The sequence below is a fragment of the Marmota flaviventris genome, chromosome 8 (assembly GCF_047511675.1).
Source record: "Marmota flaviventris isolate mMarFla1 chromosome 8, mMarFla1.hap1, whole genome shotgun sequence".
NCBI lineage: Eukaryota > Metazoa > Chordata > Mammalia > Rodentia > Sciuridae > Marmota > Marmota flaviventris.
The window spans coordinates 40,933,393-40,954,678 of NC_092505.1; the positions used below are offsets into that span (position 1 = coordinate 40,933,393).

General features: G+C 52.0%; 2 protein-coding genes across 7 annotated transcripts; one reads left to right on the forward strand and one right to left on the reverse strand.

The window, feature by feature from the left end:
• Positions 1-956: 956 nt before the first annotated feature.
• Positions 957-4,685, reverse strand: Thpo (thrombopoietin). 4 transcript variants are annotated; one of them, XM_027951533.2, is made up of 6 exons: positions 4,651-4,685; positions 4,288-4,415; positions 3,923-4,009; positions 1,846-2,013; positions 1,533-1,613; positions 1,105-1,416 (listed from the first exon to the last, which is right to left on the reverse strand). In XM_027951533.2, exons 1-6 carry the CDS (start codon positions 4,661-4,663, stop codon positions 1,105-1,107), a joined length of 789 nt encoding a protein of 262 aa, XP_027807334.1. In that variant the 5' UTR covers positions 4,664-4,685. The 4 variants fall into 4 exon arrangements, with proteins under 4 accessions (XP_027807332.2, XP_071471902.1, XP_027807334.1 ...); XM_027951531.2 differs by having other exon boundaries at positions 957-1,601; XM_071615801.1 differs by having other exon boundaries at positions 957-1,613.
• A 3,574-nt stretch (positions 4,686-8,259) lies between these two features.
• Chrd (chordin) lies at positions 8,260-17,161 on the forward strand. Of its 3 annotated transcripts, none has more exons than XM_027951512.2 (23): positions 8,260-8,407; positions 8,634-8,737; positions 9,230-9,359; positions 9,469-9,597; positions 9,687-9,786; positions 9,956-10,043; positions 10,407-10,548; positions 10,655-10,795; positions 10,877-10,959; positions 11,042-11,189; positions 11,338-11,444; positions 11,583-11,702; positions 12,527-12,683; positions 13,022-13,242; positions 13,781-13,894; positions 14,195-14,464; positions 14,552-14,645; positions 14,753-14,809; positions 15,075-15,178; positions 15,623-15,725; positions 16,025-16,179; positions 16,302-16,401; positions 16,769-17,161. In XM_027951512.2, the coding sequence occupies exons 1-23, from the start codon at positions 8,260-8,262 to the stop codon at positions 16,822-16,824; spliced, it is 2,871 nt and encodes a 956-aa protein (XP_027807313.1). In that variant the 3' UTR covers positions 16,825-17,161. The 3 variants fall into 3 exon arrangements, with proteins under 3 accessions (XP_027807313.1, XP_027807314.1, XP_027807315.1); XM_027951513.2 differs by having other exon boundaries at positions 16,772-17,161; XM_027951514.2 differs by having other exon boundaries at positions 10,655-10,781; positions 10,875-10,959.
• Positions 17,162-21,286: the final 4,125 nt, after the last annotated feature.

Sequence of the window (21,286 nt, forward strand, 5' to 3'; positions counted from 1 at the left end):
CCTTCTTTTTAGGGATCCCATAGTTGGGTTTATGGTAATCACACTGGGCTGCTCTTTAGATGCACTTGTAGGGTTTGAGAAGGGAGCCTTCAACTTGTTCTTGTTTGTCCTGCTCTTCCAGCTTAAGGAGCTCATGCCACTTCCTGCACTTCCCCCTGACCTCCACAGGAGGGAGGCAAGAGCCCAGGCCTGGCAAAGCCTCCTGCTGAGCTGCTGAAGGGCTAGCTATTTGCTCAGCTGTCACATTCAGGTCTTGTCTTTACTGAACTGTCTACATAGCCTTACCTGGGGCGGGGGTGAGTGTTAGCTTTCTTGGGAGGTGGGGTTGTGTGTGTGGGGGGGTACCCCCTGTGAAGAACATCTTTCCTTTGCTTTTTAGTTAGCTTTTGGGTGCTCTCATTTATTCTTTTACAGCCTTAGTTTTGTCAATTTTATAGGGACAGTGTTTCTGAGAGACACCTGTTACTCATTTATCAAAAGTAAGAATCTCTTAAGAATAGAGGACCAAACAGTCCCACAGAGAACGACAGTAAAGGGAACGGGGCACTGGAGGGCCTTAAACTTGAAGCGAAGGAAACTACCCTTTCTGTTTTCTGACACAAAGATAGTCTCTATCTCTGTTCAAAGGTGAGACCAGAACAGGCCTTTGCAGAATTATTATATGAATAAAAAGCATATAGAGAATTAGTGATTTTTAAATTTATGCAGAAAATAGACCAAAGATAACTAGCTGCTCTGATGAATATTGTTGATAGCTTAAAAAAATAACTTTTGAAGTTTTATAATGTACAGTGAAAAAAAAACAGTCCCTTTTTCTTTCCTGTGTATTCACCTTTACCAGGGTATTGGCTTTCAGGTGGAAACAGGATGTCTGGTATAGCTGCAGTTGTCTTCCTTCTCCAGGGAAGGGAACTGCACATGAGAGACACTGCAAATGTTGTCAGTGTCAGCATTCCTTACCCTTCCTGAGACAGATTTGGAGAGTTAGGATGGGCTCTGGTTAGAAGAGGGTTAGTAGGGTTGGCAGAAGGGTCAGGAGGCAGGGGGTGGAACTGGACCATGGGGGTGGGCAAGGTGGGTAAAGGGGAGAAGAGTGTGTACTGATCAGTAGGAGGATGGGTTGGGGAAGAAGAAGATCCAGTCTGGAGGTTGTGTGACAGGGAGCCTGTGCCCAAAGTTCCTAATGGAATGTCTGGGGCTTCTAGGGTCCCCGGTGAGGCTCCAGGAAAGAGTCCATGAGTTCCATTCAAAGGTCTGTGTGTCCTGTTCAGGTATCCAGTGATTTGGTCTGGGGACCTGGTGGTTTGATTCAGCAGAGCAGGAATCTTGGCTCTGAATCCCCGCAGCTTGCTCAGAAGTCCAGAGCCAGTAGTTCTGGCTGAGACACTGAAGTTCGCCTCCAACAATCCAGAAGTCCTGTTTGGGAGCTTGTTCAGTGTGAGGAATAGAGAAGTACTGCTTGGGAGAGCTGTGGTGGGCAGGGACCGCCTGACACAGAGGGCAGGTCCTCCTACAACCAGAAGAAAACGCACCTTTCCTCGGAGCAGTTGTTGGAAGCTCAGGAAGATGGCATTGGGATCCTTGTGAGCTGTGGTCCTGCCCTGTGGAGGAAGCTGAGGGCAGAGGATGGGCCTGAAGTCAGAGAGCAGGCCTAAGATATCAGGTCTCCCTTGACTATGTAGGACAGATAGGGTGTCTGCACCCAGGCTTTATGACTAGGAAGGAACACTCCTTGGCAGACCAGTTCTACCCTTCAGATCCCTTGAATCCCCATTCTTCCTCCAGGTCGTTTAGGGAGACTGAGTCAGAGGACAATTTCTTTGGATTCCTCAGCTTGGGATTTACCTGGGTTCCAAGGAGGCCCTGCAGGGCACCAAGGAGGAGTCGGACCTGTCCAGAAAGCTGTCCCAGGAGAGCTGAGAGGCAGGTGGGACCCAACTGTCCCCGTGCTGCCATCACTCCCTCCAGTAGAAGGGTCACTGCTCCCAGAATGTCCTGTGCCTTGGTCTGCTCCTGGGAAAGAGATGGAAGAAAGAAGCGGACTGCTTCAAAGGGCATGCTAATAGCGGGTGGGGAGCCTGTAGGAGTAGCCAGCAGAATGAATCATAGGAGCTGAGAATTGGACAGGACCAGGGTCCCACCCAGCACAGGAATTCTTTCACAGTCTCCCGACAATTGGTCATCGGCCTCTGCTTCAATAACTCCACTGTCCGCCAACCCTGCCTGGTCTTACACCAACTTTCAGTCAGAAAGTTCTGCACTGTTATAACTTTTAGCTCTTGAAAACTAGTGCCGTAAGTCTACTCTTTTTGCTACAAAATATTAGGACCATAGCATTTTTAAACTAAATGAAGAATTGAGGCTCCAAAATAATGGAAGGGAAGGGACTTAATAAATGGCAGAGCTTGAACTATAGGTGATCCATAGGGACCAACTGTCCTTCTCCTCTGACCCAGTGATCCGAGCAGACCTGAGGAAAGGAGGGGGACTCTAGAGATCTTGGGGGTAGAAGAGTTGACCTGCCAATGAGTCCTGCATCCCAAGTAGGTTTCCTGAGTCATAAGTGGGAACATTTCTTGCTGTACCATAAGACTACTACTTTTCTTCAAGCTAATCAGACAGGTTTGTGTCTTTGTTTTTTTAACCATGTCTCACATAACATTTTTTTCTAGGCTCTCACTATGCAGGTTTTTCTTTCTGGACAGTTTAATATGGTCCCTTTTAATAAATTAGCATGTGTCCTGAAGGGGATGTTCAGTACTCAGACTAGTGCTTTTAAGTGCAATCCACTCAAAATAGAGTTCTAAGAATATTTCCATAATATGGTTACTAAACATCTAAAGCAGTCTAGAATTGCTAGCTTTAAAACCAATTGCTTTTGATTTGGGGTTGTAACTCAGTGGTAGAGTGCTGGCCTAGCATGCACAAGGCCCTGGGTTCAATGCCTAGCTCTGCAAAAAGGAATAAATAAATAAATAAACAAACAAACAAATAAATAAATAGTTGCTTTAATAGTGCCATTACTTGCTAAGGTTTTTTTTTTTTTTTAACACTTCCAAATCTTTTTCATAGGAAGTGCTAGGGCCAGAAGCTTAAATGAGGGAAGCAGGGCTTCAGGGTCTTAAGCTGGAATAGGACTTTATTCATTTTACACATAGAATTACACACGTGTCTATTAAATTTCATCTTGTTTGTGATGTAAGTTTTTAGTGATTGGAATCTTGATTCTGACTTCAGTTAGTGGTGCTTCCCAGCATCGTGTCATCTGTGGATACAGATTAATCTTACTTCTCTGTGCCAACTTAAGAAGATTGAACAGTCTTAAAGGCATGATCATGATAGACTTCTATCCAGATTTTTTGTGTGTGTATGTATGGTGCTGGGGATTGAAACCAGGGCCTTGTGCATTCAAGGCAAGCACTCTACCAACTGAACTATATCCCCAGCCCTCTCTCCAGCTTTTCATGATGTTTAACTTTGAATCTATTTGACATATTGGGCCGGAAATCCATCATCTTGTCCACAGGATACACATAGATGAATGTATATTGGGTTAGGGTGGCCAAGCTGAAGATGAGATTATTTTTAGTGACCCTAAGAATTATGAAGGACGGGCTGAGGATATAGCTCAGTTGGTAGGGTGCTTGCCTCGCATGCACAAGGTCCTGGGTTCAATCCCCAGCACCACAAAAAAAAAAAAAAAAAAGAATAATGGAGGATCCATGGGAAGCAGTAGGGAGCTGATGATGACAGGAATTTGGGGAGCCAAAGTAAGGGATGGAGTTCCGTGTGTGTGTGTGTGTGTGTGTGTGTGTGTGTGTGTGTTTTGCTGGTAATCATAGCCAGGGTCACATATGCTAGGCAAGTACTCTACCACTGAGCCATGCCCCCAGCCCAGACATCCCAGGGATAACTTTCTTACCGTCTGGGTTTTCCATTCTCCCAAGCTAAAATCCACAGCAGGTAGCAGGACAGGGGTGGACAAAGGATTGATGTCTGGGCACTGGCTCTGTTGGAAAAAAAAAATGTGTGGGGGAGAAGAGAGATGAAATAGAGAGGGTATGGTGGCCCAGTGACTGGGCTAGCCTTCCATGAGCACTATGTTCAGTCCAGAGCTTCTAAAAGAGGCTCTAGTGCAAATCACAATTCTTGACAGGGAGTGGTGATCAGTAGGCCAAAGGCAATGTTGGAAGAATAGTTATTGGTCCGGGAGTGAGAGGAAGTTATGGGGTTGAGGGTACCTTACCAGTTAAGTGAATAGAGAAGCTAGTGCTTGGGAATTCTCACCAGTCTGCTGTGAAGGACGTGGGAGTCACGAAGCAGTTTATTTAGGAGTCGGGGGTCACAGGCAGGAGGAGCCGGGCTGGACAGAGTTAGTCTTGCAGTAAGGAGAAGCATGACCACAAGGAGCAATTCTTAGATGAGGAGAAGTGAGGTTGAACGGGGTGGATAAGGAAGAAATCATTGTTGGGTGATGGTCCAGGAAATCCCATTTAGGACCCAGACCTGAAATCCAGGGAATCTTCTACTTGGACATACCTTATTCCTGGGAGACTGGGTTCCCTAATTCCCCACCCCTGCAGCATGCCTATTTATTCTCTCTCCCTGCCATGCTCCAGCCTGGGCCTAGCCCCTCAAGTGTGATCTTACCAGTCAGCTCCATTCTGGCTGGGGTGTCTAGCTGGAGTGGCTCCCTGTATGGGGCCTTTCCCCTGAATCCTTCCTGGGGCCATGGAGGCGGCTTGGGCTCTTTGCACTTCTGGGCAGAGTGGGGTGGGGCACAGGTGGGCCGAGGAAGACAGTCTGGAAACTATCCTGAAAGTTACAAAAGTGGTGAATATTTTATCAAGTTTCAAGGAAAAGACTGCCTGGCAGGGGGAACAGATGCTGGGAGAGCTTGAGCTGCTGACCGACTCTGAGCTACTAAAGTTCTGATGGCTCCCAGGTTTTCTTGTGATCACAGCATATGGTGTCTCCTGACTTTGTCAGGGCTCCTCAGTGACTCTGGTACTGGTTTGGTCCCCCCACCCACATACACGCTGAGGGCAGCAGAACATGATATGCACTCTTGTGTGCATACACACACACACACACACCTTTATTGGCCTCAAATTCTGAGTAACCTTGGTGGTTAGGTTGGAAGAAATCTGGGATTGGATTAGAGAAGGGAGCCTGAAGAGTGGAAAACAGGATCCAGAGCAAGGATCAGGAAGTTGAAAATATGCACGATGTGTTGCAGTGTGACTTCCGTGTTGGGCAGAAATATAACTGGGACCACAGGAGGACATGGATTAAAAGGGGGTACCATAGTCATTGACCTCTCATTCTTTCTCTATTTACCCTACCCATATAGTCTCCTGGAGTTTTTCTTTGCATTCCAAGTTCTGATATATCCTGTTATCCAAGTTAAAGAGATGAACTAATAGTCCTGGGATTTCCTTTCTGAGGCAAGTGGCCCAGGAATGAGCACCAGCTTAGGTGATGCCCACCTTACATGGCTTACCTTACTTTAGACGCTGACTGGCCAAGTTATCTGTCTCATGGCTACACCTGCTTCCCTTCCCCCTCTGCAGACCCCTTATGATTCCTTCACAAGACCCCCCACATGGTTTCCTCCTCCCTTCACAAGTTGTGCAAAGAGGCCTGCACCTGATTCAATATTGGGATTTCCTGTAGGTCTGTCAACATGCATGAGCCCTCCTCCCTTTATGTTCTCCTTGTGCCCTGGCTTGCCTGACCCAGCTTCCCCAGTCCCAGGATTCAGAACTTTTAGCTAACAAAAAATGAGCCGGTAAGACTGGGGATTGGACCGTGTCTATTTTAGTGCTGTGTTTTCTAACCCTACATGTACCTCCTTTCTTATTTTCTCCCTGGGCCTGTGTCCCCTTTCCCTAGATCATGGGAGGCCTGTGCTTTATTCCACTAAGTCTGTGATCAGTCCTTCAGAAACCAGCACCCCACCCCCTACCCCTGCCCTGTCCTGCTCCTCCCATTCTGGGAAGGCTCCACTCTTCTCGACAAAGGTCAGTGCCTGTAGGTTCCAGTTTGCTTGCCCCTCCCCCAGCTTAGAGCCCAATTCTTCTTTCCTGTCTTTCATACCCTCACTTAACCCCAAACCCTGTTTGCCACTCACCGGGTAGAGAAGGGCTTAAGGACCCAGGTGCACAGCAGGCAGCACTCTGGGGAGCAGATGAGTAGAAAGACATGTGGCGTTGGGGCACAGCCCCTCCACTGCAGTGGGGTCACAGGCTTGACCGGCCACTTTTGCCCAATCAGAGAGCAGAGAGCCACCAGACACTGGCGAAGGCCCCGGAAGTGACGCCTTCTCCTATCCAAGCTGGACCTGGAGCCCCTGCCTGGACCATGGTCCACTAATGGAGCCCAGTTCCTCCACCCCCACACACCACAGGGAGGATTTGCATAGGGGGATCCATCTTTTCCTAGAAGATGGAAACCTGGGAGCTGGCTGGGAGAGAGATGGGAAAGGAATAGAGGTTTTGTCCAGGAGATAGCTGGCAGGACATGTTTGTCCAGAGGGAAAAGGCATGGAAGTCTTGCTTCAGATTGATGAGGTTTTCAGTTCTTAGCTATTCAAATTTCTTCTCTCTGAACACCATACCAGCTGTCAAAATCCAGGTTTCTCCTACAACTCCCTATGGAGTCTCATCTTGTAATTCCCCTTTCCCAAATGGAATCTGGGCATTGCCTATATTGAAGAAAGATCTTATTAGGGGTCATGGTATAGAGAAAGGGTGTGGACAGTTTGAAGGGACTGGAGGGTGAGGGGCGTGTACTGGGTTAAGCCTGGGTCCAGGTGCTCTTCTGCTGGGGCCCAAGGGCTTGGACAACTAAACCCACTTACCTCTGTGTCCATGTGCTGAGCTTGCCCTGTCTTTTGCCCTCTTCCATCTCTTACCACTCCACATGTGACAAGAGAAATAACCAGGCCCATGTGTCCCTGTCTTAGGAAAGACAGCTGTTGAGCCTCCCCCGCAAATACCTCCCTGCTGCCACCCCCCTCTTTCCTTTGGCCCTGGCTCTAACTACTTTGCTTTCCTCTCAGTTCCAGTCTCCCTACAGTCTCTTTCCTCAGGGGCCTCTTGGCTTGACTTTGTTCCCACCCCCTACCCCTAGTTCTTCCTCAGGCTCTCTCTTGTTCCTCTTCCCAAGGATGGGGCTGTCTGCTAGAGTATGGCCTAGATCCCGGAATTCTCCAGTTCAGCCAGACGAGATGCCTCCCAAGATTAGGAAGGAGGGTGCTGGGATAGCTGGGAGGATGGTGGGGATGTGGGGGTGGGAGGGGATAGGGAGACATGACCAGAAAACCAAGACAAAGGAGATTGGGGGTGGGCTAGAGAGGAAGAGAGTCCCTTGGGTGAAGGAAGAGGTTGAGAAAGCAAGAGGGTGATGGTTGAATGGGCTTGAGGACAGGTTACAGTGGGAAACAATGACACTCTACCCAAGGGGTAACACTGCCTGTTACTGCATAAGTCTCTGTCCTGGGAACCTCTAGAATGAGGACAGACCTCAGAGGGAGAAGTAGGGCCTAGAGTCAAGAAGAGATCAGTTGTCATCCTTAAAGGCAAGTCTTCATCCTTCAAGCCGGAAGGTCCTTGCCCAGTGACCCGTCCAGGCCTTAGGCCCAGCCATGGCCCCTCCCTGGCCCTGAGAATCTGGTCCTGGGCTGGACACCCATCTCCCGGTCGTTCTGTGGCCGCCGGCAGCTGGGGGCTCCAGGCCCGCCTCTCCTCCCCTCTTCGCGCCCCCTGGTCCCTCCCCTCCCCCTACCCCCTCGCTCCCCCTTTCCCTCCAGCCCCTCCCTCCCTCCCCTGCCCCGTCCCAGCCCCTCCCTCCCCTCCCCCACTCGCGATCCGGGCCGCTGCCGCTGGGCCGGACCCCCCGGGCTCAGCCCGGCCCCTCGCCGAGCCGCCGCCGCCGCCCCGCCGCCCCGTTTGCTGAGGAGGAGGCCCCCGGCCGGGGCGTCGGGCGCCGGGCATAAAACGGGCCAGAGCCGGCGCCCGGGGCACTAGAGCCGAGTACGGCCCGGGTCAGCGCCCGCCCGCCCGCGCTCCTCCCGGCCGCTCCTCCCGCCCCACCCGGCCCGGCGCCGACTCTGCGGCAGCCCGAAGAGCCCCTTGCCGTACTGCCCCGGCCCTGGCCCCGGCCCCCTCCCGCCGGACCGCCCCCGACCCGGCCCTCTTCCCTCCTCCCGTCCTGCTCCCTCCTCCCGCCCGCCTCCCCAGCTGTCCCGTTCGCGTCATGCCGAGCCTCCCGGCCCCGCCGGCCCCTCTGCTGCTCCTCGGGCTGCTGTTGCTCGGCTCCCGGCCGGCCCGCGGCGCCGGCCCGGAGCCTCCCGCGCTGCCCATTCGTTCTGAGAAAGAGCCGCTGCCCGTTCGGGGAGCGGCAGGTAGGTGGGCGCCGGGGGGAGGGGGGGAGGCGCGGGCGGTGAGTCCAGCTTTGGGCAAGTTCGCACCCTCCGGGAGGGGACCCCGGGCGCAGGTGGCTCCGCGCAGCGGGCGGGCTGGAGCCGCCAGGCGCGTTGTGCCAGGGGACCCAGGGCCGGGCGGGCAGCCCCCAAGGCGGGCATACTGCAGGAGCGGGACAGCGGCCGCTAGCCAAGCCCGTCCCCGCAGGCTGTTCCTTCGGCGGGAAGGTCTATGCCTTGGACGAGACGTGGCACCCGGACCTGGGGGAGCCCTTTGGGGTGATGCGCTGCGTTCTGTGCGCCTGTGAGGCGGTGAGTGAACCCTATTGCCGCCACTCGGGCTCTTGAGGGTCGGGGACCTCTGGGGTTCTGAGACGTCGGACTGCACTCTAGTTGCTCAGGAGGAAGAGACTGGTCCACAGATACTTGGGATGAGTTTTCTGGCGAAGGAAGCTGGGATCGCCCCCTTTAAGTCTCAGGTGTTGACTACTATTGATCGCTCACTCTGTGCCTTCCGTGTCTCTCTCTCTCTCTCTCTCTCTCTCTCTCTCTCTCTCTCTCTCTCTCAACTACCATTACAACTTTGCTAGATAGATAACCCTATTATCCCCATTTTCTAGAGGGGGACCCTAAGGCCCAAAGAAGTTAAGCCACTTGTCTAGGGTCTTTCCACCTGTAAATGCCAGAGCTTTCGGACTCTGCCGGTGGACTTTGCACTGGTCCCTAGACTCTCCCTCTTTGCCCTGAAGTCTAACGGTCTGACATCTTGCACTCACTTGATTTTTCCCTGTTCTCTGAGATCAGCCACAGTGGGGTCGCCGTGGGAGGGGCCCTGGCAGGGTCAGCTGCAAAAACATCAAACCTGAGTGCCCAACGCTGGCCTGTGGGCAGCCGCGCCAGCTACCAGGACACTGTTGCCAGACCTGCCCCCAGGGTAAGAGCAGCTCTGCTGTAAGGGGAGGGCAACAGGGTGCAATACTAGGTCCTGGGCTACTTGGGTTGCGGTGGCCTGCTGTAGCCCGTGTTTCTTACCCCTGGCACAGAGCGCAGCAATTCGGAACAGCAGCGGCCGGGCCTGTCCTTCGAATATCCCAGGGATCCGGAGCATCGCAGTTACAGTGATCGCGGGGAGCCGGGTGCTGAGGAGAGGGCACGCGCAGAAGGCCACACCGGTAAGAGGGGATGGGTGTGTTAGGGGTAGTCCTGGGGGCGGCGGTCAGCGATGGTTGACAGTGTTCATAACGTCTTCCTCCCTTGGCAGACTTCGTGGCGCTGCTGACTGGGCCGAGGTCGCAGGCAGTGGCACGTGCCCGAGTCTCATTGCTACGCTCCAGCCTACGCTTCTCCATCTCCTACCGGAGGTGAGAAAGGGGAAGAAGGGAGGAGCGGGTCAGCTGGGGGAGGGGAAGAAGAACTGAGAAAGCTGGGTGTGTGTGTGTGTGTGTGTGTGTGTGTGCGCGCGCGCGCGCGCGCGCGCGCTGCTTTTGGCCCAGGCTCCCCATCCAGCCTTACTGGACTTTTCATTTCCAGGCTGGATCGTCCCAGCAGGGTCCGCTTCTCAGATTCCACCGGCAGCATCCTCTTTGAACACCCTGCATCCCCCACCCAAGATGGCCTGGTGAGATGATGCCATTTATGAGCGCTTATCCAGTCTGGGCACTGTGCTGAGAGCATGCTCTGCATTGCCTCCTTTGGTCCTCAGAACAACCCAGTGGGAGGAAGGCACTGACATTATGATGCCCATTTTACAGATGAGGGAACTGAGGCTCAGTAGCAGAATGTGATTTGTTCAAGGTCACACAGCTAGTAAGTGGTGGAGCCAGGATTTGAACCCAAGCATCTGGCTCCTGGGCACCTTCTTAAGCTTCCTAGGAGGGCCTGGGGGCTCCCTTCCATATTCCTTCCTCATCAGGCCTGGGCCTCTTAGCTGGCCTGTCCGGCATACTGTCTGAGTGTGGGCCTTCTTGTTTCTCTGTTACAGGTCTGTGGGGTGTGGCGGGCAGTGCCTAGGTTGTCTTTGAGGCTCCTTAGGGCAGAACAGCTGCATGTGGCCCTTGTGACACCTACTCACCCTTCAGGGGAGGTCTGGGGGCCTCTCATTCGGCATCGGGCCCTAGCTGCAGGTAAGGGGAACATGCAGCTGCTGAATATGAAGAAAACTCTTTATATTCTCAGGGTGGGCTGAGAAGGGGATTTTCTGATGGGCTGTCACCATCCTCCCTCCCTCAGAGACCTTCAGTGCCATCCTGACTCTAGAAGGCTTACAACAGCAGGGTGTGGGGGGTATCACCCTGCTCACCCTCAGTGATACAGAGGACTCCTTGCATTTTTTGCTGCTCTTCCGGGGCCTGCTGGAATCCAAGAGTGTGGGTAAGTGTGGTGGGGAAAGTGTGAGAGAGGGCAGAGAGGGTACCTATCTCTTAGAAATGTCCACATGTATGCCCATTACAGGAGCAACCCAGGTTCCCTTGAGGCTCCAGATTCTACATCAGGGTCAGCTACTGCGGGAGCTCCAGGCCAATGCCTCAGCCCAGGTGAGGGAGGGGAGGCTCTGATTCTTGTTGCCACCTGCCCTGGTCTCTTGCTAGTGCCCATCATACCCTGGTCTGTTCCCAGGAGCCAGGTTTTGCTGAGGTGCTGCCCAATCTGACAGCCCAGGAGATGGACTGGCTGGTGTTGGGGGAACTGCAGATGGCCCTGGAGAGGGCAGGTGGGCCAGAAATGCGCATCAGTGGACGCATTGCTGCCAGGCAGAGCTGCGATGGTGAGGCAGGGTGGGGCCTGGCACCTGAGGTACATCCATCCAAGAGGCACAAACAAGTGCCAGGGAAGAGGCCAGGGTGGATGGGGGAGACTCCTGGGGACTCAAGCTATGAGTGGCCATGTAGCAAGCCTGTCTTGCCCCTCTACAGTTCTGCAGAGTGTCCTTTGTGGGGCTGATGCCCTAATCCCAGTCCAGACAGGTGCTGCCGGTTCAGCCAGCCTCACACTGCTAGGAAATGGCTCCCTGATCTACCAGGTAAGAGTCAGGGACTACAGGAGGTGGTAAGGGCTGTCACCATCCTCCTTTGGCAGCTGCTGGAGGGATTCTTGTAATTGTTCAAGCCTCAGGCCTTTGCTGCCTATTCAATTTGCCTTCCCCCACCCTGCCCACCAGGTGCAAGTGGTAGGTACAGGAAGTGAGGTGGTGGCCATGACACTGGAGACCAAGCCTCAGCGGAGGAATCAGCGCACTGTCTTGTGCCACATGGCTGGATTCCAGCTGGGAGGACACATGGTGAGGCACCAGGCAGAGCCATAGTGCCAGGGTCACCAGTGGGATGCCTGGTGGATGTGCAGGGATATTCAGTATCCTTCACTTACTCACAGACTCTCTCATTGATTCATTGATTCATTTAACATATTTTTAGTGATCCCCAGGCTAGGGTCTAGAGTACAAAGAATATAAGGTGTGGGGGCTGGGATTGGTGGTGCACACCTGTAATCCCAGTGACTCAGGGGACAGGAAGATCTCTATCTAGTTGAAGGCCAGCCTCAGCAACTTAGCAAGGCCTTAAGCAACTTAATGAGGCCTAAGCAACTTAGCGAGAACCTGTCTCAAAATAAAAATTAAAAAGGGCTGGGGATGTGGCTCAGTAGTTAAGCACCAGGTGCTTAACTTGGTACTAAAAAAAAAAAAGGAAAGAAAATCAGATGTGGTCCTTGTCTTCAGAAAGCTCACAGTCAAATCAAATTGAAGTAGTTAAGAATTACTGTGCAATACACTGTATAATAACTATGATAATATGGTTGCTACTATTGGACATTTCTACTGCCGGCTACTGTACTGGTTATCTTATTTATATATATATTTTATGTTTACAGTACCCATTTGTAGATGAGGAATTGAAGGCTTGGAAATGTTAAGTAACTCTTCAAGGTTGTTACACATAGTTAAGAAATAACAGAGGAGAGACTTGAAACTGGGCTTGCAAAGTTCTTATCCAGTGTTACTGGTGTGTAGAAATACATCTTGTTGTAGTCGGGGCACAAAACATGGAAAGGCCTCAGCCTCTGGGCTTGTATGAAAGCTGAGGGGGCTCATCCTTTCTTGCCCCCCAGGCTGTGGGTGTCTGCCCTGGGCTGGGTGCCCGAGGCACTCATATGCTGCTACAGAATGAGCTGTTCCTGAATGTGGGCACCAAGGACTTCCCAGATGGAGAGCTGCGGGGGCATGTGGCCACCCTGCCTTACAGTGGGCACAGTGCCCGCCATGATAGTGAGTGTTCCAGGGTTTGCTCGCCTTTCTGTATTCTTGGACTTGTGACTAACACACGTGAGGGATGGTGCCAGAGGGCCAGAGCCTAGGGAGTGTCTTTCTCTGCCTGAGATTCAGATTGACATCTGGAGAAGGTGGGAATGTCAGGGGATGGGGGGGTCCTACTGGCAGACTCTCTCCCTGTTGCGATGGTGTAGGAGTCTAAAACTTGCTGCTCCCAGGCCTGGACCCATTGATGGTGCCTTTCAGCTTGCAGAGTCTATGTTGGGGGAGATGGGAATACTGGGAGTAAGAGGTTGCTCTAGGACACCTTCTCATCTACTCTTCTCTGGACCCAGCATTGCCTGTGCCCCTGGCGGGAGCCCTGGTACTGCCTCCTGTGCAGAGCCAGGCAGCCGGGCATGCCTGGCTTTCCCTGGATACACACTGTCACCTGCACTATGAAGTGCTGCTGGCTGGGCTTGGTGGCTCAGAACAGGGCACTGTCACTGCCCACCTCCTTGGGCCTCCTGGAATTCCAGGGCCCCGGCGGCTGCTGAAGGGATTCTACGGCTCAGAGGTGAGGACACGATGGTGGGAGACAGCTTGGGAAATCTTGCCTTTGTGTGTGTGTGTGTGTGTGTGTGTGTGTGTGTGTGTTGCTGGGGATCAAACCCAGGGCCTTGTGCATGTGAGGCAAGCACTCTACCAACTGAGCCATATCCCTAGCCTGGGAAATCTTGCTTTTTAGCTTGAAGGGATGTGTGGACCTGTGGTTGGGAAAGCAGAAAGCAGACAGCCTGGTATTATAGATGGGTATGGGCTTAGGAGTTAGGCAGGTCTTGATGTGAATCTGACTCAGCCTTTTATTATGCATTCTCCTTTCTGAGGACATCCCTTGTGTAGTATGTAATATCCTGGGACTCCAGAGGGGTAGTGGGATGGCCAAGCCACTGAAGTAGTTTGGGCTGCTGTGCACTTGGAGTCAGAGAGACCTGGTTTCCAAGTTCTGCACCATTGCCGTCTGGGTCTCAGTTTCTTCATCTGCAAATTGAGAGGCAGTAGTAGGCTCAGCCCTAAAGTGCCTTGTACCCATCCCTCATTCTGTCTCCCTGTAGGCCCAGGGTGTGGTGAAGGACCTGGAGCCCGAGCTGCTGCGGCACCTGGCACAGGGCACCGCCTCCCTGTTGATCACCACTAAGGGTAGCCCCAGAGGGGAGCTGCGAGGGCAGGTTGGTGGGCATTGTGGGCATTGGGGATGGTGTAGTGGGGCTGGCCCTGTGTTCCTGTGCTTTCTCTGAGCCCCCAGTGGGTGGGGTGAAGGGGATAGTATCAAAGTGTGGCTGGTGGAGAGGATGAAGCCACACAAATCCCCCGAAGGAGGGTGGCAGAGCACCGTCCTGTCGCTGCAGCTGGGATGATTGCTGAGGCTAATAGCCTCCTCCTGGCGCCCTGGTGCTGAGGGGCGGACCAGCGAAGGTGGAGACTGGAGCGGGGGCCTAGATGCTGTCTCAGTTGGCCTCTCCTCCCAGGTGCACGTCCGTAACCAATGCGAGGTGGGCGGCCTGCGCCTGGCTGCTGCCGGGGCCGAGGGGGCGGGGGCTCCTGGCGTTTCGGTTGCAGAGGCTGCGGCGCTGCCTGTGCAGGCGGTCCCCGGCCCAGAAGCCCCAGCGCCGGTCAAACCTGGAGGCCCTGGGCGGCCCCGAGACCCCAACACGTGCTTCTTCGAGGGGCAACAGCGCCCGCACGGGGCTCGCTGGGCGCCCAACTACGATCCTCTCTGCTCCCTCTGCACCTGCCAGGTAGGAGGCCCTGAAAGGGCGCAGTTGGAGCCCGGGGTCTGGGGCTAGGAGTTCAGCACCCCGTCAATGCTCCCCTTGTCTCTGCAGAGACGAACGGTGATCTGTGATCCGGTGGTATGTCCACCCCCCAGCTGTCCACAGCCGGTGCAGGCACCTGACCAGTGCTGCCCCGTGTGCCCGGGTGAGTTCCCTGCAGGGGAGCAGAGGTAGTGCAGGGGCCGCCCTTGGGGTTGCTTCCTTTAGGGAGGGATGGTCATCCTCTGCCTCACCATTTCTTTGGCTCCACAGAAAAACAAGATGCTAGAGACCTGCCAGGGCTGCCAAGGAGCAGGGACCCGGGAGAGGGTGAGCTGGAAGAGTGCCTGCAGGGTTGGAGCATCCAGAGGAGCCTTGGGTTGGACCAGAAGGGGGAAAGGAGGGAGAGAATCTACGTGTGTGGGGGTGAAGGGTACAGATTCCAAGTGACACCCGACAGACCTCATTAGTGTTACCAGTCACCCAGTAGGCCCTTGGGTTAGCTAGTGTGGGGCTGCCCTGAAGCTCAAGCCTTGGTTGTGGGCCCAGCTGATGAGCTCAGTACTAATGACAGCTGGGCACTGTCCCCCACCAGGCTGCTATTTTGATGGTGACCGGAGCTGGCGGGCAGCGGGTACCCGGTGGCACCCCGTCGTGCCCCCCTTTGGCTTAATTAAGTGTGCTGTCTGCACCTGCAAGGTATGGCTGCCCAATCTTCTCTGGTGCCATAACCCAGCGGGGTCTGCAGAGATGGGGAGGGGGCTGCCGTCCTTGGTGAGGAAGGTTCAAGGATGAAAACACCATGAGAAAAATCCCTTGGGCTTTGAGAGCTGGCTTCCAGCTTCCTGTAGCAGAAGGGAAATGGCTGACCTGGGTGTGAATTCTGCCTCTGCTCCCTGACTGGCTCCACGTGACCCTGGGCATTTTCTGAACCTCCCTGAGCTTCACCCTTTCCTCTCCTGTAAGCAAATATGGTACCTACTTTGCAGGGCGCAATGATGAGGATCTGAGCCTAGGAATATAAAGCAAGCCCAGGCCTCTGAATAAAAGGCCACATATGTGTTTTATTTGAAGTGGTAAAAGGAGAGGGAGGTTTATGTGTCCTCCCTTCTTCCTGACCCTTCACTCAATGGATCTCTACAGGGGGGCACTGGAGAGGTTCACTGTGAGAAGGTGCAGTGTCCCCGGCTGGCATGTGCCCAGCCCATCCGCGCCAACCCCACTGACTGCTGCAAACAGTGTCCAGGTGAGGGATTTGGGCACTGAGGCCTCACTTTTAGGACTGGGGCAGGCCTTGACCTGGGTGAGGAGGGGCATGATGAAGGTGAGGGGAAGGGGCTTCTCAGCTACTTCAGCACTGACTGTGTCTGGCATGGAGCAGAGATCTAAATGCAGTGGGAAGAATGTGCATGTGCTACTGGGGTGTGATGGGCTTCAGTTCTTGCCCTGTCTGTCCATCTATCCATCAACTACTAAGTGCCAGAAACTGCTAGGTGTTGGGAATTCAAAGAGGAATAAAATCTTGTTGCCTCTTTCTGCCAACAGTGGGGCCAGGGGCCCACCCCCAGCTGGGGGATCCCATGCAGGCTGACGGGCCCCGGGGCTGCCGTTTTGCGGGACAGTGGTTTCCAGAGAGCCAGAGCTGGCACCCATCTGTGCCCCCCTTTGGGGAGATGAGCTGTATCACCTGCAGGTGTGGGGTAAGTGGGAGCCTGTGTGAAGTGGGTAATGGGGGCCTGGTGGGGGGGATAGCTTTCCAGGGAGGGCAGACTCCTGGAGGTGGGCCCTGGTGACCCTCAGCAACTGCTCTGTCCTACACCAGGCAGGGGTGCCCCACTGTGAGCGCGATGACTGTTCACTGTCATTATCCTGCAGTTCAGGGAAGGAGAGTCGATGCTGCTCCCATTGCACACCCCGGCGGCGTAAGTGAGGGTGGCCAGGGCAGCAGCTATGGGCTGGCTGCAGGGAGCCCAGGGAGGGAAGAAAGCCCCTGTGATGTCAGAGCCACGCAGTCTGCATCACAGGTGCCTTCCTAGCCTACCTTCATAGAGTGGTCTTGGGGTGTGGGCTGTTATTTATTACAATTTCTATTTAAATGAGATTTCTGAAGCTCAGAGGAATTAAGCAACTACACTTTGGGGCAAACAGTTGGTATGCATGGACTTGCTTGGAAAATTCTGGCGTTTCTAGGCCCAGAGCAGAGATACTCTGCTTGGCCCCTATATAACTTTCTCCATGTCACTCTGTTCCCACTCTCCTCCTCCAACATCTACCTACTTCTGTCTGCAGCAGCCCCAGAGACCAGGAGTGTTCCAGAGCTTGAGAAAGAAGCTGAAGGCTCCTAGGGAGCAGCCCCAAGGCCATATGACCAAGAGGATGGGGCCTGAGCTGGGGGAAGGGTGGTGCTGAGGACCCTGCATTCTCCTATAGGGAAGCCCAGTGCCTTTGGCTCCTCGGTTCTGCCTCTTCTCCTTCCCCCACTACCTCTGGGAATCACAGCTCCACAAGGGGGAGAGGCAGCTGGGCAGACCAAGGCCATATCCACTCCAACTCCTGCCTTGTTACTGTCTGGCCTCTGGCCTAGAAGCCTACCCCCTTCCTTCTGTATATAATGTCACTGGCTTGTTGGGATTTTTAATTTATCCTCACTCAGCACTAAGGGTCCCCCCACTCCACTCCTGCTGCCCCTGAGCTGAGCAGAGTCATTATTGGAGATTTTTGTATTTATTAAAACATTTTTTTTTCAGTCTTTGGGCTTGTGGTGGATTCTTTGTAGCCAGGGACCTGAGTGGGCCCCAGTGGAGAAGAGTCTGAGAGTAGGAGGCAAGTAGGATCTCTGGCTCCAAGGCCTTTCTTCTGACCCTCTGGAACTGGAGGAGTACTGGGGAGGGCACAGGATGGTGTAGTGGTTGGCTGTCATGCCTGGATTCTGCAGAGGGACTTGAGATGATCCTTGAGATACACTGGAACCTCCAGAGCCCAGGCAACCTGAAGCAAGATTTAGACTCAAGTTTAGTCACCCATGGCTGGTTTTTGCTGACTCCATTTTGATGTTGCTCCAAAGAGAGAAAAATGTCACTCACCTTTACTCTCCTTGTCTAAAGCAAGAAACACACTTTTATGTTTTTCTTTCCTGAAAATGAACTGTGTTCTGAACCCACTCTGGGGCAAGTCCAGATCTAAGTAGATTGGGATCCACTCCAGTCCGGTTTTTGGCTGAGTTTATTTTGAGATCAAGTGATGTGATGTGCAGCACAAAACACCCCTGTCCTTTTCCACCTTTCTCCCCTTACCCCTTATTCCTACAGGCTCCACAGGCTCTAGGGACATAAGCATATCAGAACAAAAAATCTAACATGTGTGTACCTGCAGATCTGTTTCGTATAGGGTTAAATCTGGGATTTTACGATCTGGTAGAGCAGAGCGAGAGGGAGATGATAGCCTTTTATTTAGTGTCAGACATGTCATATGTGGATAAGCAGTTACTGTCTTAGCCCATCAAAACTTCAAGTTCCAGTTCTGCTGTTAACTAGATGAATTATTTCACGTCCACAAACCCTTTTCCTTTCTGTAAAGCAGATACCTCCCCACAGGATACCATGAGAACAAGTGCTTGTATAGCTCAGTGTCTGGCACATACTCTAGCTGTAGTGGGATTTTTTGGAGTTGCTCTGGGTAAGGGAGAAATATGAGGAGGAGAGTGGCATCGGGCTTCCATTATATCTGGCATGATGTTTGTGGAAGAGCTAAGCTGAGGATGAAGGGATGATAAGGACAGAGATAACTGAACTTAGGCCTTGACCTGTCATAGTAGGAGGATTATGAGGGCCAGGTAGGGGTGAAAGAGCAGCAGGTTTCAGCATGGGGTTAAATTCAGAGAACTAAGCACAGCACCAGCCATGGTATGGTGGAGGATTTGGTCTGAAAATGGATGCTGACAGTCTTGTCTTTCTTGAAGGCATCGCTGAGTTGGGTCACCCACAGGGTGGATCAGTGGGCTCCATGAGGCAGAATCTCATCCTCTGGATCCTGAATTGCAGGCACTTAGCAGGGATTTAAAGCAGGCCTCTAGATGTCAGCTGAGCGAATGAATGAACAGCTGATGGATCAGGCAGAGTAGAATCCTTTTCAGACAAGTCTTTGAAACACCTTTCCCATCCTACCCTGCACTCCAACAAAGCTGGCTAGTCCCAGGCCCTGCCCAAGCCCCAAGGAGGTTGTGTAGTGACTCAGGAATTCCAGTCCTTTGCATTTTGTGATGGACTTGATGTCAGGCCCCTTGGAGTCCTGGTGTGCAGATACCTCAAGAGGGGCGCCCAGGGGCTGGGGATGTGGCTCAAGCGGTAGTGCACTCGCCTGGCATGCGTGCAGCCCGGGTTCGATCCTCAGCACTACATACAAACAAAGATGTTGTGTCCGCCGAAAACTAAAAAATAAATATTAAAAAATTCTCTCTCTCTCTCTCTTAAAAAAAAAAAAAAAGGCTTAGTGAGACCCTGTCTTAAATTAAAAAAAAAAAAGAGGCGCCCCATTCATTTCTCTTTAGACAACTAACTGCACATAATGAGAGAGTCCTTTTTAAAGAAACCAAACCATACTCTAAAACAACCTAAGGAGGGTCAGTTTTCCTGGTTAGAACATTTTAGGGTCTCAAAATAGTAACTGGTAGGGTTTAAAATTTGGTATCTAATGCTGGGAACAATGAAGTCTTCTGCATTGTAGAGGGTTTGACCGGCCTTCTCCAGCAGAAAGGCAGAGGTCATACATAGATGCTCTAAGTGACTGGATGAATGGGATAGTTCTGATACATCTATTTTTCAAAAAGAAATTTTTCATGTTTAGTCTTCTTCTTTGACATGTTCTACTGGTGGAACCACCTTTTATGAATTCCCAGTGACATCCTTTATTCATTATTTTATATGCAAAATCCAGGTTTGAGCTGTCAGGTGATGGATAGTCATTAGCTTAGAGCTATAGCCTCATGGGGCTGCTGGCAGACGTCAGCTCATTTTTGGCCAAGTCACCAGAGCAGTGTCTGTGTGTTTGAATAATTTATGACAGTGACTTATGAAAGGTAGTTTTCAAACTGTGATTATAGACTTCTGAAAATGCCTCCAGGAAGAGGGAGAAATGAGGGAGTACCCGGGCATCTACTGGGACTGGGGATCCAGGAGCCCCATTTTCATGAGAGATGTTCAACTATTAGCAAAGATTGCATTCCAAAGACCAGTGGGTTGCTTTCAAAAAATTTTTCAGAACGACAGTATTTTGTTTTGTTTTGGCATTTCACCCCTTTGTCTTTTATAAGAATAATGGAAAATAGAAAAAGCAAAAGTGACACTCTGACATAACAAAAGTGACAGGAGAGTTTTCACAGAATTGGGGCAAGGAATGATTTCACTGAGCATGCTGGGAGAGACATATTTTAGCTTGTCACATTTTAAGGTAGTCAGAGATGTGTGAAGAAGACATTTATGTATGAAATGCATGGAGAGTCTATGCATGTAGTGTCTACGTATGTGGTCAGGGTCATACCATTGTTACAAATGACAAAAAGAGAGGGCTTCTTGGGCATTCTGGAGTGATTTTAGTCCTCTGAGAATGAAACCGCCTCTGTACCATTATTTGGCTTTAAAATAATAATAATAATAATAATAATAATAATTATTATTATTATTATTTTGGTATTGGGGATTGAACCCAAGGATGCTTAACCACTGAGCCACATTCCCAGCCTTAAACGTTGTAGGTAGACAGAATGCCCTTACTTTGTTTTCTCTTACGTGGTGCGAAGGATCCCAACCCAGTGCCTCACTAGGCAAAGTGCTCTGCCACTGATCTCCAGCCTCAGCCCCGGTGTTTGGCTTTGACACTGGTTTCATGTATAAAGAGAGCTGTCAGAATTGTTTTTGCTCCTCATAAAAGTAAATTTTGTGAATAATTGTGGTAATATGAAAATAGATGAAGAAAGAATAATTCACTTGGTACCCCAACTCCAGGTAACAAATTAAAAAAAAAAAAACCCACTGAGTAGTTTTCTGAGGTGTAGTTAGTTAAAACATTTAGTTGCCCAGATCCACTCCCATTCTGGGTCTTGCCCCTGCAGTGCTTGGGTCCTCACTGTGAAGTGGCTGTGATGTCCCACTTTGGGGTATTCTTGTGGCAGCAGCTGGAGCTGGAGTACATGTACAAATAGGGACAGCAGTGGAACACACGTGTGGGTATCTGTCCTTTGGCATGGAAAATGTCTAGGGAGGCACAAAAAGAGAAAAAAAAAATCCTCAACAGCTCAGAGAATCTGGCAAATTGACATTCAGTGATTTGATTTTCAGCAAACTGACTAGAGGCCACCAGTGGGGTCCCAGCTCCTCCACCGATGGGTGTAGAGTGGGCTTGGAGTTTGTTCTATGTGCATGCAGCAACAGAGGTCCTCCAGAGGAAATGTCTCCTGGCAGCCAGGGGCCCTACTCTTTGGGAGGTGTCATTCCCAGTTTCTTCTTGTCTTTTTTCCTTTGTGGGTCTGGCTCATGGCAGAGCCACTGTCTTTTTGTGAGATTTCTTCTTTTGGAAACTCCTGCATCCTGCTGAGGTCCCTGGTCTCTGGGACAGAGACTCGCTCTCTCGTGTGTGGTGGGACTGGCACGGTACCCGTGGAGGTAGCAGGTGCCAGTTGAAGAGGAACAGCTTGATGAGCAATGCACTGGTCTTTCTCCATTCAGGGGCAGAAAGACTGCTGCCTAGGTTTGGGGAAGACAACCCGCCAAGTACATGTTCTTTCAGCCTAGCCAGCTGGTGGACCTCATGAAT